This window comes from Salvelinus fontinalis, chromosome 18, assembly GCF_029448725.1.
Source record: "Salvelinus fontinalis isolate EN_2023a chromosome 18, ASM2944872v1, whole genome shotgun sequence".
In the NCBI taxonomy this organism is placed as follows: Eukaryota; Metazoa; Chordata; class Actinopteri; order Salmoniformes; family Salmonidae; genus Salvelinus; species Salvelinus fontinalis.
In genome coordinates this window covers 27,652,369-27,677,532 of record NC_074682.1, presented here as the reverse complement: position 1 = coordinate 27,677,532, position 25,164 = coordinate 27,652,369, and the positions used below count along the sequence as shown (strand labels likewise).

Here is a 25,164-nt window from a genome sequence, read left to right as displayed (position 1 = left end):
TTAGGGTATAGGGTTAAGGCTGAGGGTTAGGGTATAGGGTTAAGGCTGAGGGTTAGGGTCATAGTTAGTAGGCCTATAGATCCCAGTGAGGTGTGGCTCACATTTGATGAGTGGTTTGCGTCCGGTCAGGTAGAGTTTAATAGCCTGGATCTGGGAGAGAGAACGGTGCTCATAGTGCTCATCTGTGTTGCAGTACGTCCTGTCAAATGAACAGGTAGAAACACACCCCAAAAATATATACTGAAGAAAGTCATACACTGTCTAAATACTACCAACCACTTCATGAAAAGAACCAACATTTCGGCCATAACATAACAGACACACATGCTGTTAAGTCACATGGCTCAACATAACATGCCTACTGAGATTTACAGAGAGCAGCAACCCTCCTTGGATTTTTTCACATTTTGTTGTGTTACAAAGTGGTATGGAAATATATTTAATTGTGATTTTTTGGAGTCATAGATACTCCATAATGTGAAAGTGAAAAGAAAATTCTACACATTTTTATAAATGAAAAATTTAATAAATAAAATAGTCATTTTATAAGTATTCACTCCCTTTGTTGAGGCAAGCCTAAATTAGTTCAGGTGTCAAATTTGACTTAACAAATCACATAATAAGTTACATGGACTGAAATAATAGGAGTTGACATGATTTCAGAATGACTAACCCTTCCTCTGTCCCCCATACATCCATCAGGTCCCTCAGTCAAGTATTGCATTTCAAGCACCGATTCAACTACAAAGACCAGGGAGCTTTTCAAAAGCCTCACAAAGAAAGGCAGTGATCGGTAGATGGGGAACAGACATTTAATATCTCTTTATGCATGGTCAAGTTAATAATTATGCTGAGCCTGTGGATGATGTATTAAAACCCCCAGACACATAAAGAGTAGTTCTCCTGAAATTAACTGAGCTGCAGGACAGGAAGGAAACCGCTCAGGGATGTCCCCAATAAAGTCTTTAGCGATTTTAAAACAGTGGCTCAAAGGCTGTGATGGGAGAAAACTGAGGCAACAACATTTTAGTGACTCCACAATAAAGACCTAAAGACAGAGTGAAAAGAAGAATAGAAATATTCCAAAACATTCATCCTGTGTGTGACAAGGCACTAAAGTCATCCTGGAGAGAAGAATACACTTTCTGGCATAAATGTCAAGCATGGTGGTGGCTGCATCATGGTATGGGTATGCTTGATATCGACAAAGATTGGGGAGCTTTTCAGGATAAAAAGAAATTCACCTTTCAGCAATAACCTGTAACATCAGGCCAAATCTACACTGGAGTTGCTTACCAAGAAGACAGTGAATGTTCCTAAGTGGCCAAGTTACAGTTTTGACTGAAATCTGCTTGAAAATCTATAGCAAGACTTGAAAATTGCTGTCTCGTTATGAGCACCAACACCTTGACAGAGCTTGAATAATTTTGAAAAGAACAATGGGCGAATATTGCACAATCCAGGTGTGAAAAGCTTACCCAAGAAGACTGACAGCTGTAATCTCTGCCAAAGGTGTTTCTAACATGCATTGACTCAGGGGGTGAAAAGTTATCAAATCAAGATATATTGGTGTTTAATTTTTAATTGATATAAAAATAAATTCTTTCCCCTACAGAAAATGATGTGTTGATCATTGACAAAAACATTATAATTAAATCCATTTTAATCCCACTTTGTAACACAATATAACGTGAAGAAATCCAAGGGGGTGAATACTTATGATACCCACTGTATATAATGCTTGACTGACCAAGCTCAAGGCTTTAACTCTCTACATTACCCATAACCTCCTGCATTACCATTCGTCTGCCAGCGCAACATCTGGCTGTTCCAGGTCATGAAGCCCTGAAAAACATATGAACATCAGATCAGTGACGCTACAGCAGGGCCAGGCTCAGTGGGCTGATACATGGCCTTATGAAAAGGCAGACCACAGGTACAGAATACACAGACTCTATGTGAAACTGATGATGCGCTGGTAGTTTGTTGAGTGAGTGTAAGATAGAAGGAGTGGGAGAGTGAATGACAAGAGTAGAGTGACGCTTACCTGCTTCTACGGAGACGTTTCCTCTGAAGAAGAATTTGCCATGGCCTCTGGACAAAGCCACACCGACACTGAACACAGAAATAATGTAAACACCACTCAGCTGAACCCAGTATAGTGACGGACTGTCAGATTCAAGAATGACATCTCCACTCACCTGAACCCAGTATAGTGACGGACTGTCAGATTCAAGAATGACATCTCCACTCACCTGAACCCAGTATAGTGACGGACTGTCAGATTCAAGAATGACATCTCCACTCACCTGAACCCAGTATAGTGACGGACTGTCAGAGACAAGAATGACATCTCCACTCACCTGAACCCAGTATAGTGACGGACTGTCAGAGATGCTCAGCATTTACATTCACAGGAACACACATACAGTGCATTTGGAAAGTATTCAGACACCTTGACTTTTTCCACATTTTGTTACGTTACAGCCTTATTCTAAAATGGCTTACATTTTTTTCCCTCATCAATCTACACACAAGTAATAACAAAGAAAAAACGTTTTTTTTTAGAAACGATTGAAAATTTATTAAAAATAAAAACTGAAATATCACATTTACATAAGTATTCAGACCCTTATTCAGTACTTTGTTGAAGCACATTTGGCAGCGATTACAGCCTTGAATCTTCTTGGGTATGACCCTACAAGCTTGGCACACCTGTATTTGGGGAGTTTCTCCCATTCTTCTCTGCAGATCCTCTCAAGCTCTGTCAGGTTGGATGGGGAGCGTCGCTGCACAGCTATTTTCAGGTCTCTCCAGAGATGTTTGATTGGGTTCAAGTCCAGGCTCTGGCTGGGCCACTCAAAGACATTCAGAGACTTGTCCCAAAGCCACTCCTGCGTTGTCTTGGCTGTGTGCATTGTCCTGTTGGAAGCTGAACCGTGGCCCTAGTCTGCGGTCCTGAGCGCTCTGGAGCAGGGTTTCATCAAGGATCTTGCAGTTCTTTGCTCCGTTCATCTTTCCCTCGATCCTGACTAGTCTCCCTGTCCCTGCCGCTGAAAAACATCCCCACTTTCACGCCCTGACCTTAGAGAGACTTTTAATGTCTCTATTTGGTTTGGTCAGGGTGGGATTTGGGGTGGGCATTCTATGTTTTTGTTTTCTATGATTTTGTATTTCTATGTTTTGGCCGGGTATGGTTCTCAATCAGGGACAGCTGTCTATCGTTGTCTCTGATTGGGAACCATACTTAGGTAGCCCTTTTCCCTCCTTTCAAAGTGGGAAGTTGACTTTGTTAGTGGCACTTAGCCCTTGAGCTTCACGGTTGTTTTGTATTGTTTATTGTTTTTGTCAGCGTCATTTTCTCAATAAAAGGAATATGTACGCTCACCACGCTGCACCTTGGTCTACTTCATTCGACGGCCGTGACACCCACAGCATGATGCTGCCACCCCCATGCTTCACCGTAGGAATGGTGCCAGGTTTCCTCTAGATGTGATACTTGGCATTCAGGCCAAAGAGTTTCTCATGGTCTGAGAGTCCTTTATGTCCTTTTGGCAAACTCTTGTGCCTTTTACTGAGGATTGGCTTCCGTCTGGCCACACTATCATAAAGGTCTGATTGGTGGAGTGCTGCAGAGATGGTTGTCTTTCTGGAAGGTTCCCCCATCTCTACAAAGGAAATCTAGAGCTCTGTCAGAATAACCATTGGGTTCTCGGTCACCTCCCTGACCAATGCCCTTCTCCCCCGATTGCTCGTTTGGCTGGGCGGCCAGCTCTAGGAAGAGTCTTGGTGGTTCCAAACTTCTTCAATTTAAGAATGATTAAGAATGATGGAAGCCACTGTTTTCTTGGGGACCTTCAATGCTCCATACATTTTTTGGTACCCTTCCCCAGATCTGTGCCTCGACACAACCTTGTCTCGGAGCTCTACAGACAATTCCTTTAAGCTCATGTCATAGTTTTAGCTCTGACATGCACTGTCAACTGTGGGACTTTATATAGACAGGTGTGCTTTTCCAAATAATGTCCAATCAATTGAATTTCCCACAGGTGGACTCCATTCAAGTTGTATAACCATCTAAAGCAGGTATTCCCAATGCCGTCAAGGGTACGCCAAATAAAAATGTGATTCACATAAAAAAAAATACAAAAAACAACAGTTTCAAGCAGTACCTTTATATTTCCAACAGGGCTAAACATTTGGGTGAGGTTTTTTTCTCACCTGAGTAGCCTCATTTCACAGCCAAAAATAAAATTAAACCATCTAGTGTTCAGCTTAATAACAACACAATGTCAAATATAGGTAGCCTAGTCAAAAAATAAACATCCAATCACATTAACCATTACTCTCTCGTGGGAAACCTTCACTCTTGTAAAGACATTTAGAAACTAAACATAACCATTTGAAAAATAAACCACAGGAGTTTTTTGAGCGAGAATAAAGACGACTTTCGAGTAGTAGGACATGTATAAAAGCAACAGATACCATTAATAACAAGGGGCTAGAAGCGTCTTACATGGTGAGCTACCGAGTGGCTAGGACAGCCTCATACTATTGTGGAGGACTTCATTCTTCCTGCTGCCGCGGATATGGCTGGGACAATGCTGGGGGAAAAGGCCCAAAATAACAATACAGACAATGCCTTCATCAAACAACACTGTTTCACGATGCATCAGTGACATGGCAGGAGTTGTTTTTAAACAATTTCTACTTCGCATGCAAGCCAGTGAATTATATGCGTTACAGCTGGATGAATCAACAGATGTGGCGGGCCTGGCACAGCTCCTGGTATATGTCCGTTAAGGTTTATGGGGTTTAATTAAGGAAGACATCCTCTTCCTCAAACCACTGGAAACCAGGACAATATGAGAGGATATGTTTAAAGTACTGGACATCTTTGTGACATCAAATGGACTTTGGTGGTCAAGATGTGTTGGTATCTGTACTGATGGTGCAAAAGCCATGACAGGGAGACATAGTGGAGTGGTAACGCACGTGCAAGCAGTTGTTCCCAACGCCACTTGGGTACACTGCAGCATCCACCGAGAGGCTCTTGCTGCCAAGGGAATGCCTGACAGCTTGAAAGACGTTTTGGACACTACAGTGAAATTGGTTAACTTTGTTAAAGCGAGGCCCCTGAACTCTCGTGTATTTTCAGCATTATGCAATGATATGGGCAGCGACCACGTAACGCATTTACAACATACAGAAGTGCACTGGTTATCAAAGGGCAAAGTATTGACATGTTTTTTTAAATTGAGAGATAAGCTTAAAGTTTTCTTTACTGACCATGATTTTCACTTGTCTGACCGCTTGCATGATGAAGAGTTTCTCACACGACTCGCCTATCTGGGTGATGTTCTTTCTCGCCTGAATGATCTGAATCTTGGATTACACGGACTCTCCACAACTATATTCAATGTGCGGGACAAAATTGAGGCTATAATTAAGAAGTTGGAGCTATTTTCTGTCTGCATTAACAAGGACAACACACGGGTCTTTCCATCATTGTATGTTTTGTGTACAAATGAACTTTGTGTACAAATGTGATATAGCGAAGCACCTGAGTGAGCTGGGTGAGCAATTTCGCAGGTACTTTCCCGTAACGGACTACACAAACAACTGGATTCGTTATCCCTTTCATGCCCTGCCTCCAGTCCATTTAACGATATCTGAACAAGAGAGCCTCATCGAAATTGCAATAAGCGGTTCTGTGAAAATGTAATTTAATCAGAAGCCACTGCCAGATTTCCGGATTGGGCTGCGCTCAGAGTTTCTTGCCTTGGCAAATCACGCTGCTAAGACATTGATGCCCTTTGCAACCACGTACCTATGTGAGAGTGGATTATTGGCCCTCACTAGCATGAAAACTAAATACAGGCACAGACTGTGTGTGGAAAATTATTTAAGACTGAGGCTCTCTCCAATACAACCCAACATTGCAGAGTTATGTGCATCCTTTCAAGCACACCCTTCTCATTAACCTGTGGTGAGTTATTCACAATTTCTGATGTAAAAATAAGGTTTTATATGTAAGATGGCTAAATAAAGAGCAAAATGATTGATTATTATTGTAACGGTGGTCCTCCTCCTCTTCTTCCGAAAAGGAGGAGTAGTGATGGAACCAATGCGCAGCGGGTTGTGAACACATAATTTATTTAAAGAAAACACGAAAACACGAACTCGACTATAAACTAACAAAACAACAAACGGTGTAGACAGACCTGGACGACGAACTCACATAAACACGAAGAACGCACGAACAGGGAAAAATAGACTACACAAAATGATGATGTACAAAACAAACCGAACAGTCCCGTATGGTGCGACAAACACAGACACAGGAGACAACCACCCACAACGAACACTGTGAAACAACCTACCTAAATATGACTCTCAATTAGAGGAACGCCAAACACCTGCCTCTAATTAAGAGCCATACCAGGCAACCCTAAACCAACATAGAAACAGACAACATAGAATGCCCACCCAAACTCACGTCCTGACCAACTAACACATACAACAAACTAACAGAAATAGGTCAGGAACGTGACAATTATTATAATATTATTTGTGCCCTGGTCCTATAAAAGCTCTTTGTCACTTCCCACGAGCCGGGTTGAGACAAAAACTCAAACTCATTCTTATGTTTAATAAATGTATCATGTAGTGTGTGTGTGGCAGGCTTACAATGATGGCAAAAAACAACATTTGAGAGTGCTCTGACCCTGGTGTTAGAGGGGGTACGCAGCTGGAGGTTGAATGTTTTAAGGGGTACGGGACTACAAAAAGTTTGGGAACCACTGATCTAAAGGATGATCAATGGAAACAGGATGCACCTGAGCTCAATTTCGAGTCTCATAGCAAAGGGTCTGAATGTGGAAAAAGACAAGGGGTCTGAATACTTTCCGAATGCACTGTACATTCAACATTAGAGAATGTATTAAGATAAATAGGAAACTGCGCAAACCTGAAGGGAGTTCCCTTGACTTCAGTGTAGTAGTAGTCATTGTGCATCTTCAGGAGACGTTTCTGATAGCACAGACGAAAGCACGAAGCATGAGGACTCATCCATTGATTTCATTACAGTCCACAGTCTTTGATATACAGTAACTGTAAGAGTCATCCTCCTCCTCCCGTCTCACCCCTTTGTCCACTGTCTTCTTCACTTCCATGGAGAAAGTCCCAGTCTTCCTGTTGACCATGGCATTACGCAGCTGAAACAGAAAAACAAGCTGTAAGGAGTCTGTGCAGTGCTGGTGTCATCATTATTAGACACCAGGAGGTGTTATATTTGTTCAGTTCGATCAGTCCAGCAATTAATCAGAGGCGAGTTACAGAGTAACACACTGGACAGCCGATAATGCTCCTTTTAAAGGTAATTTACGCTTGAGCAGACATCTGCAGCATTTACCATGAATGTGATCTCCACGAATGTCTGGGACATTGCCTTTAAAAGTTACCTTGTTGAATGTCCAGTGTGCTACTATATAACACGCCTTAGATTGAATTCTGTCAATAGTATTATTATTTAAAATTAAACCAGGCTGTCTGTATTAGGAATCAGATGTGTGTATAGTGTTTGTTATGTCAGGGTTTAGACGTACAAAGTCATCCTTGTCCTCCCACTCCACCTCAGACAGGTCCACACTGCTATAGTTGGGTTTCCTCCTCTTCTGGCCCTTCTGGTACTGAGGCACAGAGGAACACATATTTGATGGAAACAGTTTCAGATTTTGCACTGTGGATGTTCTGTGTAAACAGCACATTTCAGGCCTCCCGAGTGGTGCGGTGATCTAAGGCACTGCATCACAGTTGCTAGTTGTGCCACTAGAGATCCTGATTCGAGTCCAGGCTCTGTCGTAGCAGGCCGCGACCGGGAGGCCGAAGGGTCGGCGCACAATTGTCCCAACCTCGTCCGGGTTGGGGGAGGGTTTGGCCGACAGGGATGTTATTGTCCCATCGCGCTCTAACGACTCCTGTGGCGGGCCGGGCACATGCACGCTGACACGGTCGCCAGGTGTACTATGTTTCATCCGACACATTGGTGTGGCTGGCTTCCGGGTTAAGCGGGCATTGTGTCAAGAAGCAGTGCGGCTTGGTTGAGTCGCGTTTCGGAGAACGCATGGCTCTCGACCTTCGCCTCTCCCGAGTCCGTACGGGAGTTGCAGTGATGAGACAAGACTGTAACTACCAATTGGATACCACGAAATTGGGGAGAAAAAAAGGGGTAAAAGTTGTAAAAAATCGAATAAAAATGAACCACATTTCAGAGTGAACCTTTTATAAGGCCTCACTAACACTGTCTTGCTCAAAACCAGAACACTCCTAGCCTGATCAAGCAGACTGACTCACTGCGCAGAATGTTGACCGCTCAAACAGAATGTTGACCGCTCAAACAGAATGTTGAGCTATAGTGCCATCAGGCTGGTTCCACCAGGTTAGAACTCCCCAGTTCAATAACGCCTAATTGATCAGTTCAATCAACAACCAATAACATAAAAACATCCAGTCCAATAGAGTCTGGTTCAAGCTCAGAATACACTCCCACAGTCACATCACAGTCTAAGACACAAAGAAACCCACACAGGGACGCTAATATTACACAGACACTGTTACACACAGATCCACTAGAACATGTTTCCAGTGGGAACCCAAGCAGGATCCCAGAGAGTAAGTGTCTATGGTCTAGTCTACAGTTACAGGTGAGTGTCTATGGTGCAGTCTATGTATAGGACAGTTACAGGACAGGAGGGTTACCTCAGGGTTACTGTTAGCTCAGTTAGCCAGGGCCAACCAGACCTACAGTAGTATCAATGGTCTGTATCCCTCCCTGCATACGTATATCAAAGGAAAAGGTGAGGATTATAGATTGCTACCGTGCAAGTTGGGAGGCTCACTCACTCAAACTTGTTCTGTTTTTCAAAACACGCATATTCATTGGCGGCATTATATGTATTAACTGTTCAATGAACCGCTCTCCTGCTTACTATATAGTCCAAGGTGTAGGTGCAGGTTAGGGTTAATGCAATGTTGTGGCAAGGTTACAGTTAAAGGTTAGTGGACAAGTGTGTTTAGGAGACAGTGTATTACCAGTGGCCTCAGGTCTGGATGGGTCAGGATGTAGCCGTTGTTAGTGATGGCAAATGCGTAACCGTGGATACCCAGCTGAAGGCACACAAATAATATAGAGATAATTGATTGCATGAAGTAGAGTGTAGGAGAACAGTAAATGACAATGCGTCATAACTTTGGGTTATTAGACACTGTACCAGGTGTTTAGGGATGATCTTCATGAGTTCCTGTAGGGGAATGTCTGTGCCCACTACCCCTAGGAGAATACCCTGGTTCTTCTGTAAGGAGAGGAGAAACAGACAAGACTCAATGACAGAGAGAGAGAAAAATACAGACTGACAGACAGACAAACACACACAAAGACACACACACTTACCGTTTCGTTCTTGGTGCTGAACACAGGCATGGCCACAGTGGTCATCAGGCTGGGGCCCTTCTTGTTTCTGGACTAAGACAGAACACAATGTCAGAGACCGTGTCTACTGAGATTCCTTATGTTTTAACTATCATAGGCTGTTGCTACAGTATTCCCTTTCTGACTGATGCTAAATGCTAATCTGAGTCAACAGAGGAATATACACAACAATGTCCATCCGTGCCAAGTTTTCATCAAAATAGATTTCACCAAACAGACATTTATACAAAATAAACATGTCTGGCGGGCGGCAGGTAGCCTAGTGGTTAGAGCGTTGGACTGGTAACCGAAAGGTTGCAGATCAAATCCCTGAGGTAAAAAATCTGGCGTTCTGCCCCTGAACAAGGCAGTTAACCCACTGTTCCTAGGCCGTCATTGAAAATAAGAATTTGTTCTTAACTGACTTGCCTAGTTAAATAAAGGTACATTTAAAAAAAAGAAGACAGTCTCAGAGCTCCCAACTCTCATGCATTGGCTGTGAGACACACATATTTGCCACACCTCTTATTTCTCACGCAGTGAAAAGTACTGTATTTATTTTTCTAATTAGTCCATTGTATAGTCAGTTAACTTTTAAACTGTACTCCAAATATTTTTGAAATCGTAGCATTTGCGCCTGCAACTTAACATCACGAGCGGAACCTCTATCATTGTCCTGTTTTACCACAACACTGTGAACCGTGGCATATTGAAGCATATGATTGGTCTATTTATGTAAGGGATCAAGGGAATATGATGCGCGTTTTAAAGAAACGCCCCTCAAGATTAGGAGAGTGGAGCTGAATGGAGAGAACGTTCTCAGCAGAGTTTATCAAAGTGTAAAAAGAGCAGCATGGTAGCTGTTTTACATACACTGTTGTCAACAAAATTACAGTATGTTTTAGCAGGGAAGTTTAGTAGGGTGACCTGATTTGTAACTATGAAAATCATTTTGTCAAACATATTGTGAACCCAAAAGTGTACGTTTGATTCTAGAGGAGGAACAATACATATTACAATCATTTGGTTATGGTGTAGGGGCAGATTCATGTAATTTTGTCTTCAGGAGATTTTATTATATATTTACTTTATTTAGTCTGATCAGTGGAACAATTCTTATTCTTAACAATGGGCTAATTAGTGTGCTTGTCAGTAGAAGCACTACTGTTATTCCCAACACTTAATTTATTATTCTACTTCTTCTACATTTTTCCAGTGTAATCTTCTACATCTCAGTGTAAGCCTACTTCTGTTTTTGAAAATGGATAATATGGGGCTATGTATTTTTGCAGCCATTCATGGACAGTTTTGAATAAGTCATACAAATAAGCATTGGATATTGAATGCTCCAGGCCTCAAATATAATTTTGGACATTTTACTATTGTGCACATGCTAGGCAGAGATGGTAGGGGGACTCACAACTCATAAACACATCACATAATGTCTATGGAGAGTAAGATAATGACAATGATCTTCAACTAGTAGACATAAACCACCTGAATATTGATATTCATTAGATTTTTCTTGAAGGTTGGATGATTTTGAGAAATTAATTGTTATAACAAATACATTATAACAATAACACCCAGTACTTGGGACAGTTTCTTCCAGTCCTATTTTAAAAAGTTCACCCAACTTACAAAATCTTTGTGTGCTTACCTTGAAAACAATCTATGGACAAGGAGACTGCAATCTATGATTTGCTTACCCACTGCCATCAACCATTAATATAAACATTTCCTGTACAGAGCCTTGGTTTAATGGTAAAACTCCCTGCACATGTTGCATATAACTTTCAACCTGAGAACAGGGATCAATCCCTGTTTCCTACCTTCCCACTATTTCTAGCATTTGTGTCTCCCCATTACTGTCTGAATGAAGTGTCAAACCACCTAAAAAGTAACAAAGTCCTCATATTTTGAGTGTTCATTTAATGTTCAAAGTATCCTGAATGCACCTGACCTGTGGTGCATTTGTTTTTAATGTTCCACCTTGGTCATAGCCCCAACTAAATCCATGTCGAAATACATAAAATTGCAGGAAATTAGCTTTAAAACAGTACCATTTTACAACCCCCCCATCTAGGGGTTGTGCCAGGGAGCAATGAAATTATCATATTACATCTCACTCCAAGTTGTCTTCAAAAGTTGGAAGCACTACAGTCTGGACTATAACACTATGGTTAATGTTGCTCGTAGTTTGTGGCTTTACAGTACATTTATAGTGAAGCTCCGGTTTAGAGCAATCCTCAGTGTTTCTTGTTTGGCTGAGAGCACGGCTATGCTCAGCAAAATGAGAAGTGACTTGACTAAACACATGAGCTGTCATGTTGGCATGAAGGATTGGGAGACAGACGCAGGAATGCATAATCGTTTTTTAAATTAAGCCCAAATGACGGCGTGCCTTGTAAAGGCACGGGGACGAAGACCAAACAAACCCGTAACAAAACACAGGGTAGAATCCCAAATAAAAGAGTGAGGAGTACCTCAAATAAATAACACACACGCACAATGATTAACCCACGGGACGAGACCCGTAATCATCTGCCCAATCCACAAGGGCAGAAAAGCCAAAACACACAGCACAGGTACTCACACGCACCAACAGACATTGTAACAATAATCGGCCGCCCAATGGAAACCAAAGGGCACATATATACAAATACAATCAGTGGGAATAGGGGACATGTGTGCGTAATTAAAGTTCCGGAGGCATCCGTGACATGAGCTCACTGAAACTAGGTCTGCTATTCCCTCACCTCACAGGCTCATGGACACAGCTGTGACTGTGTGTACTGGGTGTGATTGTGTGGCTATTTGTGTAAGTGTGAGTGTGTGTGTACTGTGTATATGTATGTGGCTGTTTGTGTGCAGGATAGAATGTGTATTGCAAAAAAGAGTGTGTCCATGTACAGTACAGAACATGTGTCGGAGAGAGGTAGTGAACTGTGTAGGGTACTAAGGTATTTGATTACTAAGGTACTAGGGTACTAGGGTACAAAGGTGCTAGGGTATTAGGGTAATAAGGTACTAGGGTACTAAGGTAGTCTCTGTATGGTACTAGGGTATAAAGGTACCAAGATGCTAGGGTACTAAGATAGTACCCCAGTACCATGCAGAGGCTATCTTAGTAACCTAGCACCTTGGTACCTTTGTACCCTAGTACTTTATTTTTATTTATTTTATTTAACCTTTATTTAACCAGGAAGGGCTCATTGAGATTTAAAATCTCTTTTCAAGAGCGTCCTGGCCAAGATAGGCAGCACCAAGTCATTACAAAAATGACAGACAAACAACATGAAAAACTACAAGTAATCTAATAAAAACCATAGAATTCACAAGAGTATAACAATATCAAAAACAGCAAATTAAAAACATTGACAGGTCAGGGAATCAGTCTCAAGATCATTCATCAGTGATTTAAAACTACCAATCGAGACAAGTTCTTTCAGTTTAAAAGTATTTTGTAAGGCGTTCCAAGACGATGGTGCAGAGTACATAAAAGCCCTTTTACCCAATTCAGTTCGGACATTTGGAACAGTTGGCAGGATAAAGTCCAGCGAACGAAGAGAGTACCCACCACATTTCTGAAAAATAAAAATGCCCAAATAAAAAGGTAGTAAACCCAAAATAGCTTTATAAATAAAAGTATACCAGTAACTGAGCCTACGAGTGACTAGAGAAGGCCAGCCAACCCTGGTATACAAAGTGCAGTGGTGCGTAAGGGTTTTGCAGTTTAAAATAAATCTCAAAGTGCCATGGTAAAGGGTGTCAATTGATCTCAAACACTGAGCAGAAGCATTCCTATATAAAATATCCCCATAGTCTAGTAAAGGCATAAATGTAGCTGATACTAGCCTCCTTCTGGCTTCAAAAGAAAAACAGGCCTTATTCCTAAAATAAAATCCCTTAAAACTTTAGTACCCGAGTACCATGCAGAGGCTAAAGTACTAGGGTACTAGTGTACTAAGGTAGTCTCTGTATGGTACTAGGGGACTAGGGTACTAAGGTACTAAGGTGGGAGAATGTTTCTTTGCTGACTCAACAAAATGATTAATGGAGGGTTTCACCATCGACCACCCTCTCCCTCCCAGAGCAGCAGCCCACACTGGGAATAGAAGGGTTCAGTACAGACACACCGAGAATAGAAGGGTTCAGAACAGACACACTGGGAATAGAAGGGTTTAGTATAGACACACAGGGAATATAAGGGTTCAGTACAGACATACAGGGAATAGAAGGGTTTAGTATAGACACACTGGGAATAGAAGGGTTTAGTACAGACATACAGGGAATAGTAGGGTTCAGGACAGACACACAGGGAATAGAAGGGTTCAGTACAGACATACAGGGAAAAGAAGGGTTTAGTATAGACACACTGGGAATAGAAGGGTTTAGTACAGACACACAGGGAATAGAAGGGTTCAGGACAGACACACAGGGAATAGAAGGGTTCAGTACAGACACACTGGGAATAGAAGGGTTCAGTACAGACACACCGAGAATAGAAGGGTTCAGAACAGACACACCGAGAATAGAAGGGTTCAGAACAGACATACAGGGAAAAGAAGGGTTTAGTATAGACACATGGGAATAGAAGGGTTTAGTATAGACACACTGGGAAAAGAAGGGCTCAGTACAGACATACAGGGAAAAGAAGGGTTTAGTATAGAGACACAGGGAATAAAAGGGTTCAGTACAGACATACAGGGAATAAAGGGTTTAGTATAGACACACTGGGAATAGAAGGGTTTAGTATAGACACACTGGGAATAGAAGGGTTTAGTATAGACACACTGGGAATAGAAGGGTTTAGTACAGACACACAGGGAATAGTAGGGTTCAGGACAGACACACAGGGAATAGTAGGGTTCAGTACAGACATACAGGGAATAGAAGGGTTTAGTATAGACACACTGGGAATAGAAGGGTTTAGTATAGACACACTGGGAATAGAAGGGTTCAGTACAGACACACAGGGAATAAAGGGTTTAGTATAGACACACTGGGAATAGAAGGGTTTAGTATAGACACACTGGAAATAGAAGGGTTCAGTACAGACATACAGGGAATAGAAGGGTTTAGTATAGACACACTGGGAAAAGAAGGGATTAGTACAGACACACAGGGAATAGAAGGGTTCAGAACAGACACACCGAGAATAGAAGGGTTCAGAACAGACACACTGGGAATAGAAGGGTTTAGTATAGACACACTGGGAATAGAAGGGTTTAGTATAGACACACTGGGAATAGAAGGGTTTAGTACAGACACACAGGGAATAGTAGGGTTCAGGACAGACACACAGGGAATAGTAGGGTTTAGTACAGACACACAGGGAATAGTAGGGTTCAGTACAGACATACAGGGAATAGAAGGGTTTAGTATAGACCCACTGGGAATAGAAGAGTTCAGTACAGACACACAGGGAATAGAAGGGTTCAGTACAGACACAGAGGGAATAGAAGGGTTCAGTACAGACGCACCAGGAATAGAAGGGTTTAGTATAGACACACCGGGAATAAACGGGTTCAGTACAGACACACAGGGAATAGAAGGGCTTAATACAGACACACAGGGAATAGAAGGGTTTAGTATAGACACACTGGGAATAAAAGGGTTTAGTACAGACACCCTGGGAATAGAAGGGTTCAGTACAGACACACTGGGAATAGAAGGGTTCAGTACAGACACACCGGGAATAGAAGAGTTTAGTATAGACACACAGGGAATAGAAGGGTTCAGTACAGACACATAGGGAATAGAAGGGTCCAGTACAGACACACTGGAAATAGAAGGGCTCAGTACAGACACACTGGGAATAAACGGGTTCAGTACAGACACACAGGGAATAGAAGGGTTCAGTACAGACACATTGGGAATAGAAGGGCTTAATTCAGACACACAGGGAATAGAAGGGTTTAGTACAGACACACTGGGAATAGAAGGGTTCAGTACAGACACACAGGGAATAGAAGGGTTTAGTATAGACACACTGGGAATAGAAGGGTTTAGTACAGACACACTGGGAATAGAAGGGTTCAGTACAGACACACCGGGAATAGAAGGGTTCAGTACAGACACACCGGGAATAGAAGGGTTTAGTATAGACACACAGGGAATAGAAGGGTTCAGTACAGACACACAGGGAATAGAAGGGTCCAGTACAGACACACTGGGAATAGAAGGGCTCAGTACAGACACACAGGGAATAGAGGGGTTCAGTACAGACACCCAGGGAAAAGAAGGGTTTAGTATGGACACACTGGAAATAGAAGGGTTCAGTACAGACACACTGAAAATAGACGGGTTCAGTACAGACACACCGGGAATAGAAGGGTTCAGAACAGACACACAGGGAATAGAAGGGTTTAGTATAGACACACAGGGAATAGAAGGGTTCAGTACAGACACACATGGAATAGAAGGGTTTTGTATAGACACACTGGGAATAGAAGGGTTTAGTACAGACACACTGAAAATAGAAGGGTTCAGAACAGACACACTGGGAATAGATGGGTTCAGTACAGACACACAAGGAATAGAAGGGTTTAGTATAGACACATAGGGAATAGAAGGGTTCAGTACAGACACACAGGGAATAGAAGGGTTCAGTACAGACACACAGGGAATAGAAGGGTTCAGTACAGACACACTGGGAATAGAAGGGTTCAGTACAGACACACTGGAAATAGAAGGGTTCAGTACAGACACACAAGGAATAGAAGGGTTTAGTATAGACACATAGGGAATAGAAGGGTTCAGTACAGACACACTGGGGATAGAAGGGTTAAGTACAGACACACAGGGAATAGAAGGGTTCAGCACAGACACACATGGAATAGAAGGGTTTAGTATAGACACACTGGGAATAGAAGGGTTTAGTACAGACACACTGAAAATAGAAGGGTTCAGTACAGACACACATGGAATAGAAGGGTTCAGTACAGACACACCAGGAATAGAAGGGTTTAGTACAGACACACTGGGAATAAAAGGGTTCAGTACAGACACACAGGGAATAGAAGGGTTCAGTACAGACACATTGGGATTAGAAGGGCTTAATACAGACACACTGGGAATAGAAGGGTGTAGTACAGACACACTGGGAATAGAAGGGTTCAGTACAGACACACAGGGAATAGAAGGGTTTAGTATAGACACACTGGGAATAGAAGGGTTTAGTACAGACACACTGGGAATAGAAGGGTACAGTACAGACACACAGGGAATAGAAGGGTTTAGTATAGACACACAGGGAATAGAAGGGTTTAGTATAGACACACTGGGAATAGAAGGGTTTAGTACAGACACACAGGGAAAAGTAGGGTTCAGAACAGACACACTGGGAATAGAAGGGTTTAGTATAGACACGAAGGGAATAGAAGGGTTCAGTACAGACATACAGGGAAAAGAAGGGTTTAGTATAGACACACTGGGAAAAGAAGGGATTAGTACAGACACACAGGGAATAGAAGGGTTCAGAACAGACACACCGAGAATAGAAGGGTTTAGTATAGACACACTGGGAATAGAAGGGTTTAGTATAGACACACTGGGAATAGAAGGGTTTAGTATAGACACACTGGGAATAGAAGGGTTTAGTACAGACACACAGGGAATAGTAGGGTTCAGGACAGACACACAGGGAATAGTAGGGTTTAGTACAGACACACAGGGAATAGTAGGGTTCAGTACAGACATACAGGGAATAGAAGGGTTTAGTATAGACCCACTGGGAATAGAAGAGTTCAGTACAGACACACAGGGAATAGAAGGGTTCAGTACAGACACACAGGGAATAGAAGGGTTCAGTACAGACGCACCAGGAATAGAAGGGTTTAGTATAGACACACCGGGAATAAACGGGTTCAGTACAGACACACAGGGAATAGAAGGGCTTAATACAGACACACAGGGAATAGAAGGGTTTAGTATAGACACACTGGGAATAAAAGGGTTTAGTACAGACACCCTGGGAATAGAAGGGTTCAGTACAGACACACTGGGAATAGAAGGGTTCAGTACAGACACACTGGGAATAGAAGAGTTTAGTATAGACACACAGGGAATAGAAGGGTTCAGTACAGACACATAGGGAATAGAAGGGTCCAGTACAGACACACTGGAAATAGAAGGGCTCAGTACAGACACACTGGGAATAAACGGGTTCAGTACAGACACACAGGGAATAGAAGGGTTCAGTACAGACACATTGGGAATAGAAGGGCTTAATACAGACACACAGGGAATAGAAGGGTTTAGTACAGACACACTGGGAATAGAAGGGTTCAGTACAGACACACAGGGAATAGAAGGGTTTAGTATAGACACACTGGGAATAGAAGGGTTTAGTACAGACACACTGGGAATAGAAGGGTTCAGTACAGACACACCGGGAATAGAAGGGTTCAGTACAGACACACCGGGAATAGAAGGGTTTAGTATAGACACACAGGGAATAGAAGGGTTCAGTACAGACACACAGGGAATAGAAGGGTCCAGTACAGACACACTGGGAATAGAAGGGCTCAGTACAGACACACAGGGAATAGAGGGGTTCAGTACAGACACCCAGGGAAAAGAAGGGTTTAGTATGGACACACTGGAAATAGAAGGGTTCAGTACAGACACACTGAAAATAGACGGGTTCAGTACAGACACACCGGGAATAGAAGGGTTCAGAACAGACACACAGGGAATAGAAGGGTTTAGTATAGACACACAGGGAATAGAAGGGTTCAGTACAGACACACATGGAATAGAAGGGTTTTGTATAGACACACTGGGAATAGAAGGGTTTAGTACAGACACACTGAAAATAGAAGGGTTCAGAACAGACACACTGGGAATAGATGGGTTCAGTACAGACACACAAGGAATAGAAGGGTTTAGTATAGACACATAGGGAATAGAAGGGTTCAGTACAGACACACAGGGAATAGAAGGGTTCAGTACAGACACACAGGGAATAGAAGGGTTCAGTACAGACACACTGGGAATAGAAGGGTTCAGTACAGACACACTGGAAATAGAAGGGTTCAGTACAGACACACAAGGAATAGAAGGGTTTAGTATAGACACATAGGGAATAGAAGGGTTCAGTACAGACACACAGGGAATAGAAGGGTTCAGTACAGACACACAAGGAATAGAAGGGTTTAGTATAGACACATAGGGAATAGGAGGGTTCAGTACAGACACATAGGGAATAGAAGGGTTCAGTACAGACACACCGGAAATAGAAGGGTTCAGTCCAGACACACTGGAAATAGAAGGGTTCAGTCCAGACACACTGGAAATAGAAGGGTTTAGTATAGACACATAGGGAATAGTAGGGTTCAGCACAGACACCCAGGGAATTGAAGGGTTCAGTACAGACACACATGAAATAGAAGGGTTCAGTACAGACACATAGGGAATAGAAGGGTTCAGTACAGACACCCAGGGAATTGAAGGGTTCAGTATAGACACACATGAAATAGAAGGGTTCAGTACAGACACACTGGGAATAGAAGGATACAGTACAGACACACTGGAAATAGAAGGGTTCAGTAGAGACACACTGAAAATAGAAGGGTTTAGTACAGATACACAGGGAATAGAAGGGTTCAGTACAGACACACGGGGAATAGAAGGGTTCAGTACAGACACACATGGGATAGAAGGGTTCAGTACAGACACACGGGGAATAGAAGTGTTCAGTACAGACACACTGAAAATAGAAGGGTTCAGTACAGACACAATGGAACTAGAAGGGTTCAGTACAGGCACACAGGGAATAGAAGGGCGCAGTACAGGCACACTGGAAATAGAAGGGTTCAGTACAGACACACTGAAAATAGAAGGGTTCAGTACAGACACACTGGGAATATTCTGCAGCAGTCAGCAGTCAGCAGACGTTAGACACAAGATCTTTCTGGGAAATGACCTTGTGATATCCCGCTGCCCCCCGTCCGCCGTGCCCCGTCCCCCGTTCCCCGTCCCCCTGTCCCCTCTCCTTCTTTCTCTGTCTCTCTCCGCTACAATGTCAGTTTTATTACAGGCGTTAGGAGATAAAAAGGCAATGATCCACAGAATGATGAATGGTGTGTCTCTGTGGCTGAGATACAGCAGAACACACTCCAGAGGACAATCCCCCTACCAACCCAACCCTCACCTCTGTCACCACTGTGTGTGTGTGTGTGTGTGTGTGTGTGTGTGTGTGTGTGTGTGTGTGTGTGTGTGTGTGTGTGTGTGTGTGTGTGTGTGTGTGTGTGTGTGTGTGTGTGTGTGTGTGTGTGTGTGTGTGTGTGTGTGTGTGCGTGCGTGCGTTCGTGTGTGGTGTGATCTAGTTCTTGCACGAGTGCGCTTCTATGTGTGTTTGTTTGTGTACATGAGTTTATGTGTGTGTGCGCATGTACTTACACAATACACATTCAATCTCTAAATGACAAGGAAATTAGTTCCAAGCATTTCTAGTCAGAGAGACTGATTTTTATCAGAGAGAGAAAAAGAGCGAGAGAGAGAGAAAGAAGAGAAAGAAAGAGAGAGTTCTTCTGCAAAAAAATATAGAATTAGAGTTGGATAAATGTAGATTAACTTGAATTCTTCAATCCAAATCTAAATTCCTGACCTAAAACCTTGATTTTGGGCAAAATTACCTGAATGGACTATTACTACCAAGGACTATCAAGAAAAAACTTGCAGAAAAAACACAGCGGAACCTGTAAATACCGTCCATCACAACACTGAGTGAGTAATATTCAGTCTGAAGCTACTTCACAAGCCAAAAAGTAAATTACAATAATCTCTAGGTAATGTTGTTATATAAAGCTAAGTAAATAAGTATACTAAGCTACTGAGTTGCTAGGACAGAACAGACCTGGCGGCACCTCCAATTAGCACTGAAGTGTGAAGTCAGATGTGTGAAAACTCTTGAGCCCAACAATGGCATGAGTTTCACCGCTGACTGCTACAAAGAGGGGAACAAAGGCAACTTAATTTTCCACACCATCCCCTGGCATGGCACAGTGCTATAACAGCACACTACCCCTATGTACCCCTATTGTCCCAGGGTGGAAACTCAGAATAGATGACATTGAGGAAATTTAAACAACCTCTGTCAAATGTGTACAAGTCTGGGACAGTAATGGTGCAGGGCATCCTCATGCAGTTCCAGCAGGACTTTTACGAGATCAAATAGAGAACACAGCAGGAAAAGCTCTCTCTCTCTCTGTGACGACTCCCCCATCCTGAGTGAGTCTGATCACACCTCTTCAAACTGTCCTGCAGATGAAGATAGTCACCCCCCCCCCCCCAGCACTGAACACACCCAGGTCCCACAACTGCACTGCTCCTCCATCATTGAGAGGGATACATTCACAGAGCTGGAGAGAGACATGGTGGAGCTCAGAGGGCTAGTCCACACAATCCAGACAGAACAAACCCACAAAACAGACCAGCACAACAACACCCCCCCCACCAAGAGCCGGAGGGCAGAAGGTGGAGATGGACGGCTGTCTGAGAGAGCTGGCTGCTCTACGGACTGAGGTGAGAGAACTTAAAGAGGCACACATGGCACTGAAGCAGGTGAGGAAGCTGTGGTATGACAGAGAGCAGGACACTCCCCCAGAGAAGCCAGCAGAACAGCCCACCTCAGACCCGGACCACAACCTCAACACCACAATGGGACAGACAACACAGGACCCAAAACCCAACAGATGCCACCCCTTCCTAGCAGCCCCCCTGTCAGCTCCCCCAATAGCCCTCCTGACAACCCCCACACATCACCTAATGACACACAAAAGCCAGAGATTGTGCTCCTCATTGACTCAAATGGCAAATACATTCAAGAGGATAAACTTTTTCCCAAACACAAAGTAGCTAAACTCTGTTTCCCAAACACTAGGCATGCCCTGGAGCTATTGGCAAAGGACAGACTAGGGTCCTCCAGCCACATCATAATTCACACTGGCACAAATGATCTGAGGGCTCTGCAGTAAAGGATGGCAACAGTACTCAAAGGAGTGATTGAAAAAGTTTCTTCCACTTTCCCTAACATACAAGTGGTCATCTCCACACTGCTACCACAAAAATACTTTCACCCTGCCACCATACAGCGGGTGAATGCAAGCATTTCGCGAGACTGTGCCTCAAAACCTAAAGTATACCTGGCCCACCACTCTACCCTGGACTTGAAAAGCCTTTTCGACCAGGTCCACCTCTACAAGGCAGCAATCCCAACTTTTGCCAGGATGACACCCTCAACCGTAGCCCCAGAACCTCACACAGGAGCAACAGACCAACAGACACCCCGCCCAGACCAGCGAGACATCCTCCCAGACCTGCAAGATCCTCTCCCGAAGGACCTGCACCGAGAGAACCCACGCCAACCTACACCCAGACCACAACATCACCAGCCACACCACAACCAGCTAAGACCACCATAAGCAAACCCTGGCCACACCCTATATAGGCCCCCCCCAAACCATCCCATGCCCCCAGCCCCTGCGGCAAGGACCTCAACATGACAGCAGGACATATGCCCAGGTCGTGAGAAGAGCAACAGGCCCAACCCCCAATATTACACCCACCCAAGCTCCATCCTGACACCTAAGAGATATGTATCAGATACTCAACACTTACTGTGATGGTCCGGGCCTAAACCACACAAAAACAACACTAGACACTATGGAAATACAAAGATTTTAAATACAAAGATGTCATCCTGGAATGTACAAGGTCTGAGGTCATCTGCTTTTGGCCTAAAGAGCAGGAACCCAGACTTCATCGAAGAAATTGGAAATACAGACATTGTCATTTTACAAGAAACATGGTACAAAGGTTGTCCTCATTGGTTGCCCTCTAGGTTACTTAGAGCTGGTAGTCCCATCCACCAAACTACCAGGTGTGAAACAGGGAAGAGACTCAGGGCGTATGCTAATTTGGTATAGAGTAGACTTAACTCACTTTATTAAATGAGTCAAAACAGGGACATTTTACATCTGTCTAGAAATTAATAAGGAAATGATCTCAACAGAGAAAATAGTCCTCATGTGTGCTACCTATATCCTCCCAATAGAATCCCCATACTTTAACAATGACAGCTTCTCCATCCTAGTGGGTGAGATCAACAATTTCCAGGACCAGGGACATGTACTAGTCTGTGGCGACCTAAATGCCAGAACTGGACAAGAACCCAACCCCCTCAGCACACAGGGGGACAAACACCTACCTGGAGGTGACAGCATTCCCTCCCCCATATGCCTCCCTAGACACAACTATGACAACATAACCAACAAAAACGGGTCACAACTCCTGCAGCTCTGTCGGATGCTGGGTACGTACATAGTCAATGGTAGGCTTCGAGGGGACTCCTATGGTAGGTACAACTATAACTCATCACTTGGCAGTAGTAGACTACTTTATCACTGAACTCAACCCAGAGTCTCTTAGAGCATTCACAGTCAGTCCACTGACACCCCTATCAGATCACAGCAAAACCACACTCTACTTGAACAGAGCTATGCTCAATCATGAGGAATCAAACCCAAAAGGAACTGAAAAATATTAAGAAGTGCTTTAGATGGAAGGAAAATTGTGTGGAAATTTACCAAAAAACAATTAGGCAACAACAAATTCAATCCCTTCTAGACACATTTCTGGACAAAAGGTTTCACTGAAGGTGTAAACTTGGCAGTAGAAAACCTAAACAGTATATTTGACCTCTCAGCTTCCCTATCAAATCTAAAAATGTCAAACAGACAACCTAAGAAAATTGACAACAAAGACAAATGGTTTGATGAAGAATGTCACGACTTCCGCCGAAGTCGGTCCCTCTCCTTGTTAGTGCGGCGTTCGGCGGTCGACGTCACCGGCCTTCTAGCCATCGCCGATCCACCTTTCATTTTCCATTTGTTTTGTCTTTGTTTTACACACCTGGTTTCAATCCCTCAATTACTTGTTTATTATTTAACCCCTTGTTCCCCCATGTTTTTAGTGAGTGATTGTTTGTATGTTTACGGTCCGTTATTGTGGGCTAGTTTATTGTGTTGTATATATTTGTATTCTTGAGTAAAGTACGTTCATTACTCATATCTGCTGTCCTGCGCCTGAGTCCTCCACACCAGCTACACACAGGCCGATTACAAAGAATGCAAAAACCTAAGAAAGAAATTGAGAAACCTATCCAACCAAAAACATATAGACCCAGAAAACCTGAGCCTACGCTTTCACTATGGTGAATCACTAAAACAAAACAGAAATACTGTACAATACGGAAAAATAAGTTGTAGCACATCAGAAATCAGCTCAATGTAATTGAAGAATCTATAGAATTTAACCACTTCTGAGAAAATTGGAAAACTCTAAACGAACAACAACACGAATAGCTATCTATCCAAAACAGAGATGTATCAATAAACCACTTCTCCAATCTTTTTGGCTGTATAACAAAGAACAAACAGCAAAAATATATACACGATCAAATACAAATCTTAGAATCAACTATTAAAGATTACCAGAACCCATTGGATTCTCCAATTACATTGAATGAACTACAGGACAAAATACAAACCCTCCAACCCAAACAGGTCTGTGTGGTTGATGGTATCCTAAATTTAATGATAAAATATACAGACCACAAATTCCAATTGGCTATACTTAAACTCTTTAACATAATCCTCAGCTCTGGCATCTTGCCTGGTTTTTGGAACCAAGGACTGATCACCCCAATCCACAAAAGTGGAGACAAATTTGACCACAATAACTACCGGGGGTTATGCATCAACAGCAACCTTAGGAAAATGCTCTGCATTATCAATAACAGCAGATTTTTCCTCAGCGAAAACAATGTACTGAGCAAATGTCAAATTGGCTTTTTAACAAATTACGGTATGACAGACCACGTATTCACCCTGCACACCCCCTAATTGACAAACAAACAAATCAAAACAAAGGCAAAGTCTTCTCATTCCATGTTGATTTCAAAAAAGCTTTCGACTCAATTTGGCATGAGGGTCTGCTATACAAATTGATGGAAAGTGGTGTTGGGGGAAAAACATACATTATAAAATCCATGTACATAAACAACAAGTGTGCGGTTAAAATTGGCAAAAAAACACAAATTTCTTTCCACAGAGCCAGGGGGTGAGACAGGGATGCAGCTTAAGCCTCACATTTTTCAACATATATACCAACAAATTGGCAAGGGCACTAGAACAGTCTGCAGCACCCTACTACAATCTGAAGTCTTATGTCTACTGTTTGCTGATGATCTGGTGCTTCTGTCCCCAACCAAGGAGGGCCTACAGCAGCACCTAGATCTTCTGCACAGATTCTGTCAGACTTGGGCCCTGACAGTAAATCTCAGTAAGACAAAAAAATGGTGTTCCAAAAAAGGGCCAGTTGCTGGGACACCGAATACAAATTTCATCTAGACACCGTTGCCCTAGAGCACACAAAAATGTATACATAACTCGGGCTAAACATCAGCACCACAGGTAACTTCCACAAAGCTGTGAATTGTCTGAGAGACAAGGCAAGAAGGGCCTTCCATGCCACCAAAAGGAACATAAAATTTGACAAACCAATTAGGATCTCGCAAAAAATAATTGAATCAGTTATTGAACCCATTAACCGTTATGGTTGTGAGGTCTGGGGTCCACTCACCAACCAATAATTCACAAAATGGGACAAAAACCAAATTGAGACTG

At 42.9% G+C, this 25,164-nt stretch overlaps 1 protein-coding gene across 1 annotated transcript in view; it reads right to left on the bottom strand.

Annotated features, from left to right (window-relative positions):
- Positions 1-25,164, bottom strand: part of LOC129815891 (voltage-dependent calcium channel subunit alpha-2/delta-3-like) — a 94,484-nt gene that overhangs the window by 12,668 nt on the left and 56,652 nt on the right. The window contains exons 15-23 of the mRNA XM_055870070.1: positions 9,452-9,523; positions 9,273-9,353; positions 9,094-9,168; positions 7,608-7,691; positions 7,146-7,217; positions 6,971-7,032; positions 2,048-2,115; positions 1,800-1,845; positions 102-199 (exon numbers count right to left, since the gene is read on the bottom strand). Coding sequence (XP_055726045.1) covers positions 102-199; positions 1,800-1,845; positions 2,048-2,115; positions 6,971-7,032; positions 7,146-7,217; positions 7,608-7,691; positions 9,094-9,168; positions 9,273-9,353; positions 9,452-9,523 — 658 coding nt within the window. The remainder of the gene's footprint in view (positions 1-101; positions 200-1,799; positions 1,846-2,047; positions 2,116-6,970; positions 7,033-7,145; positions 7,218-7,607; positions 7,692-9,093; positions 9,169-9,272; positions 9,354-9,451; positions 9,524-25,164) is intronic.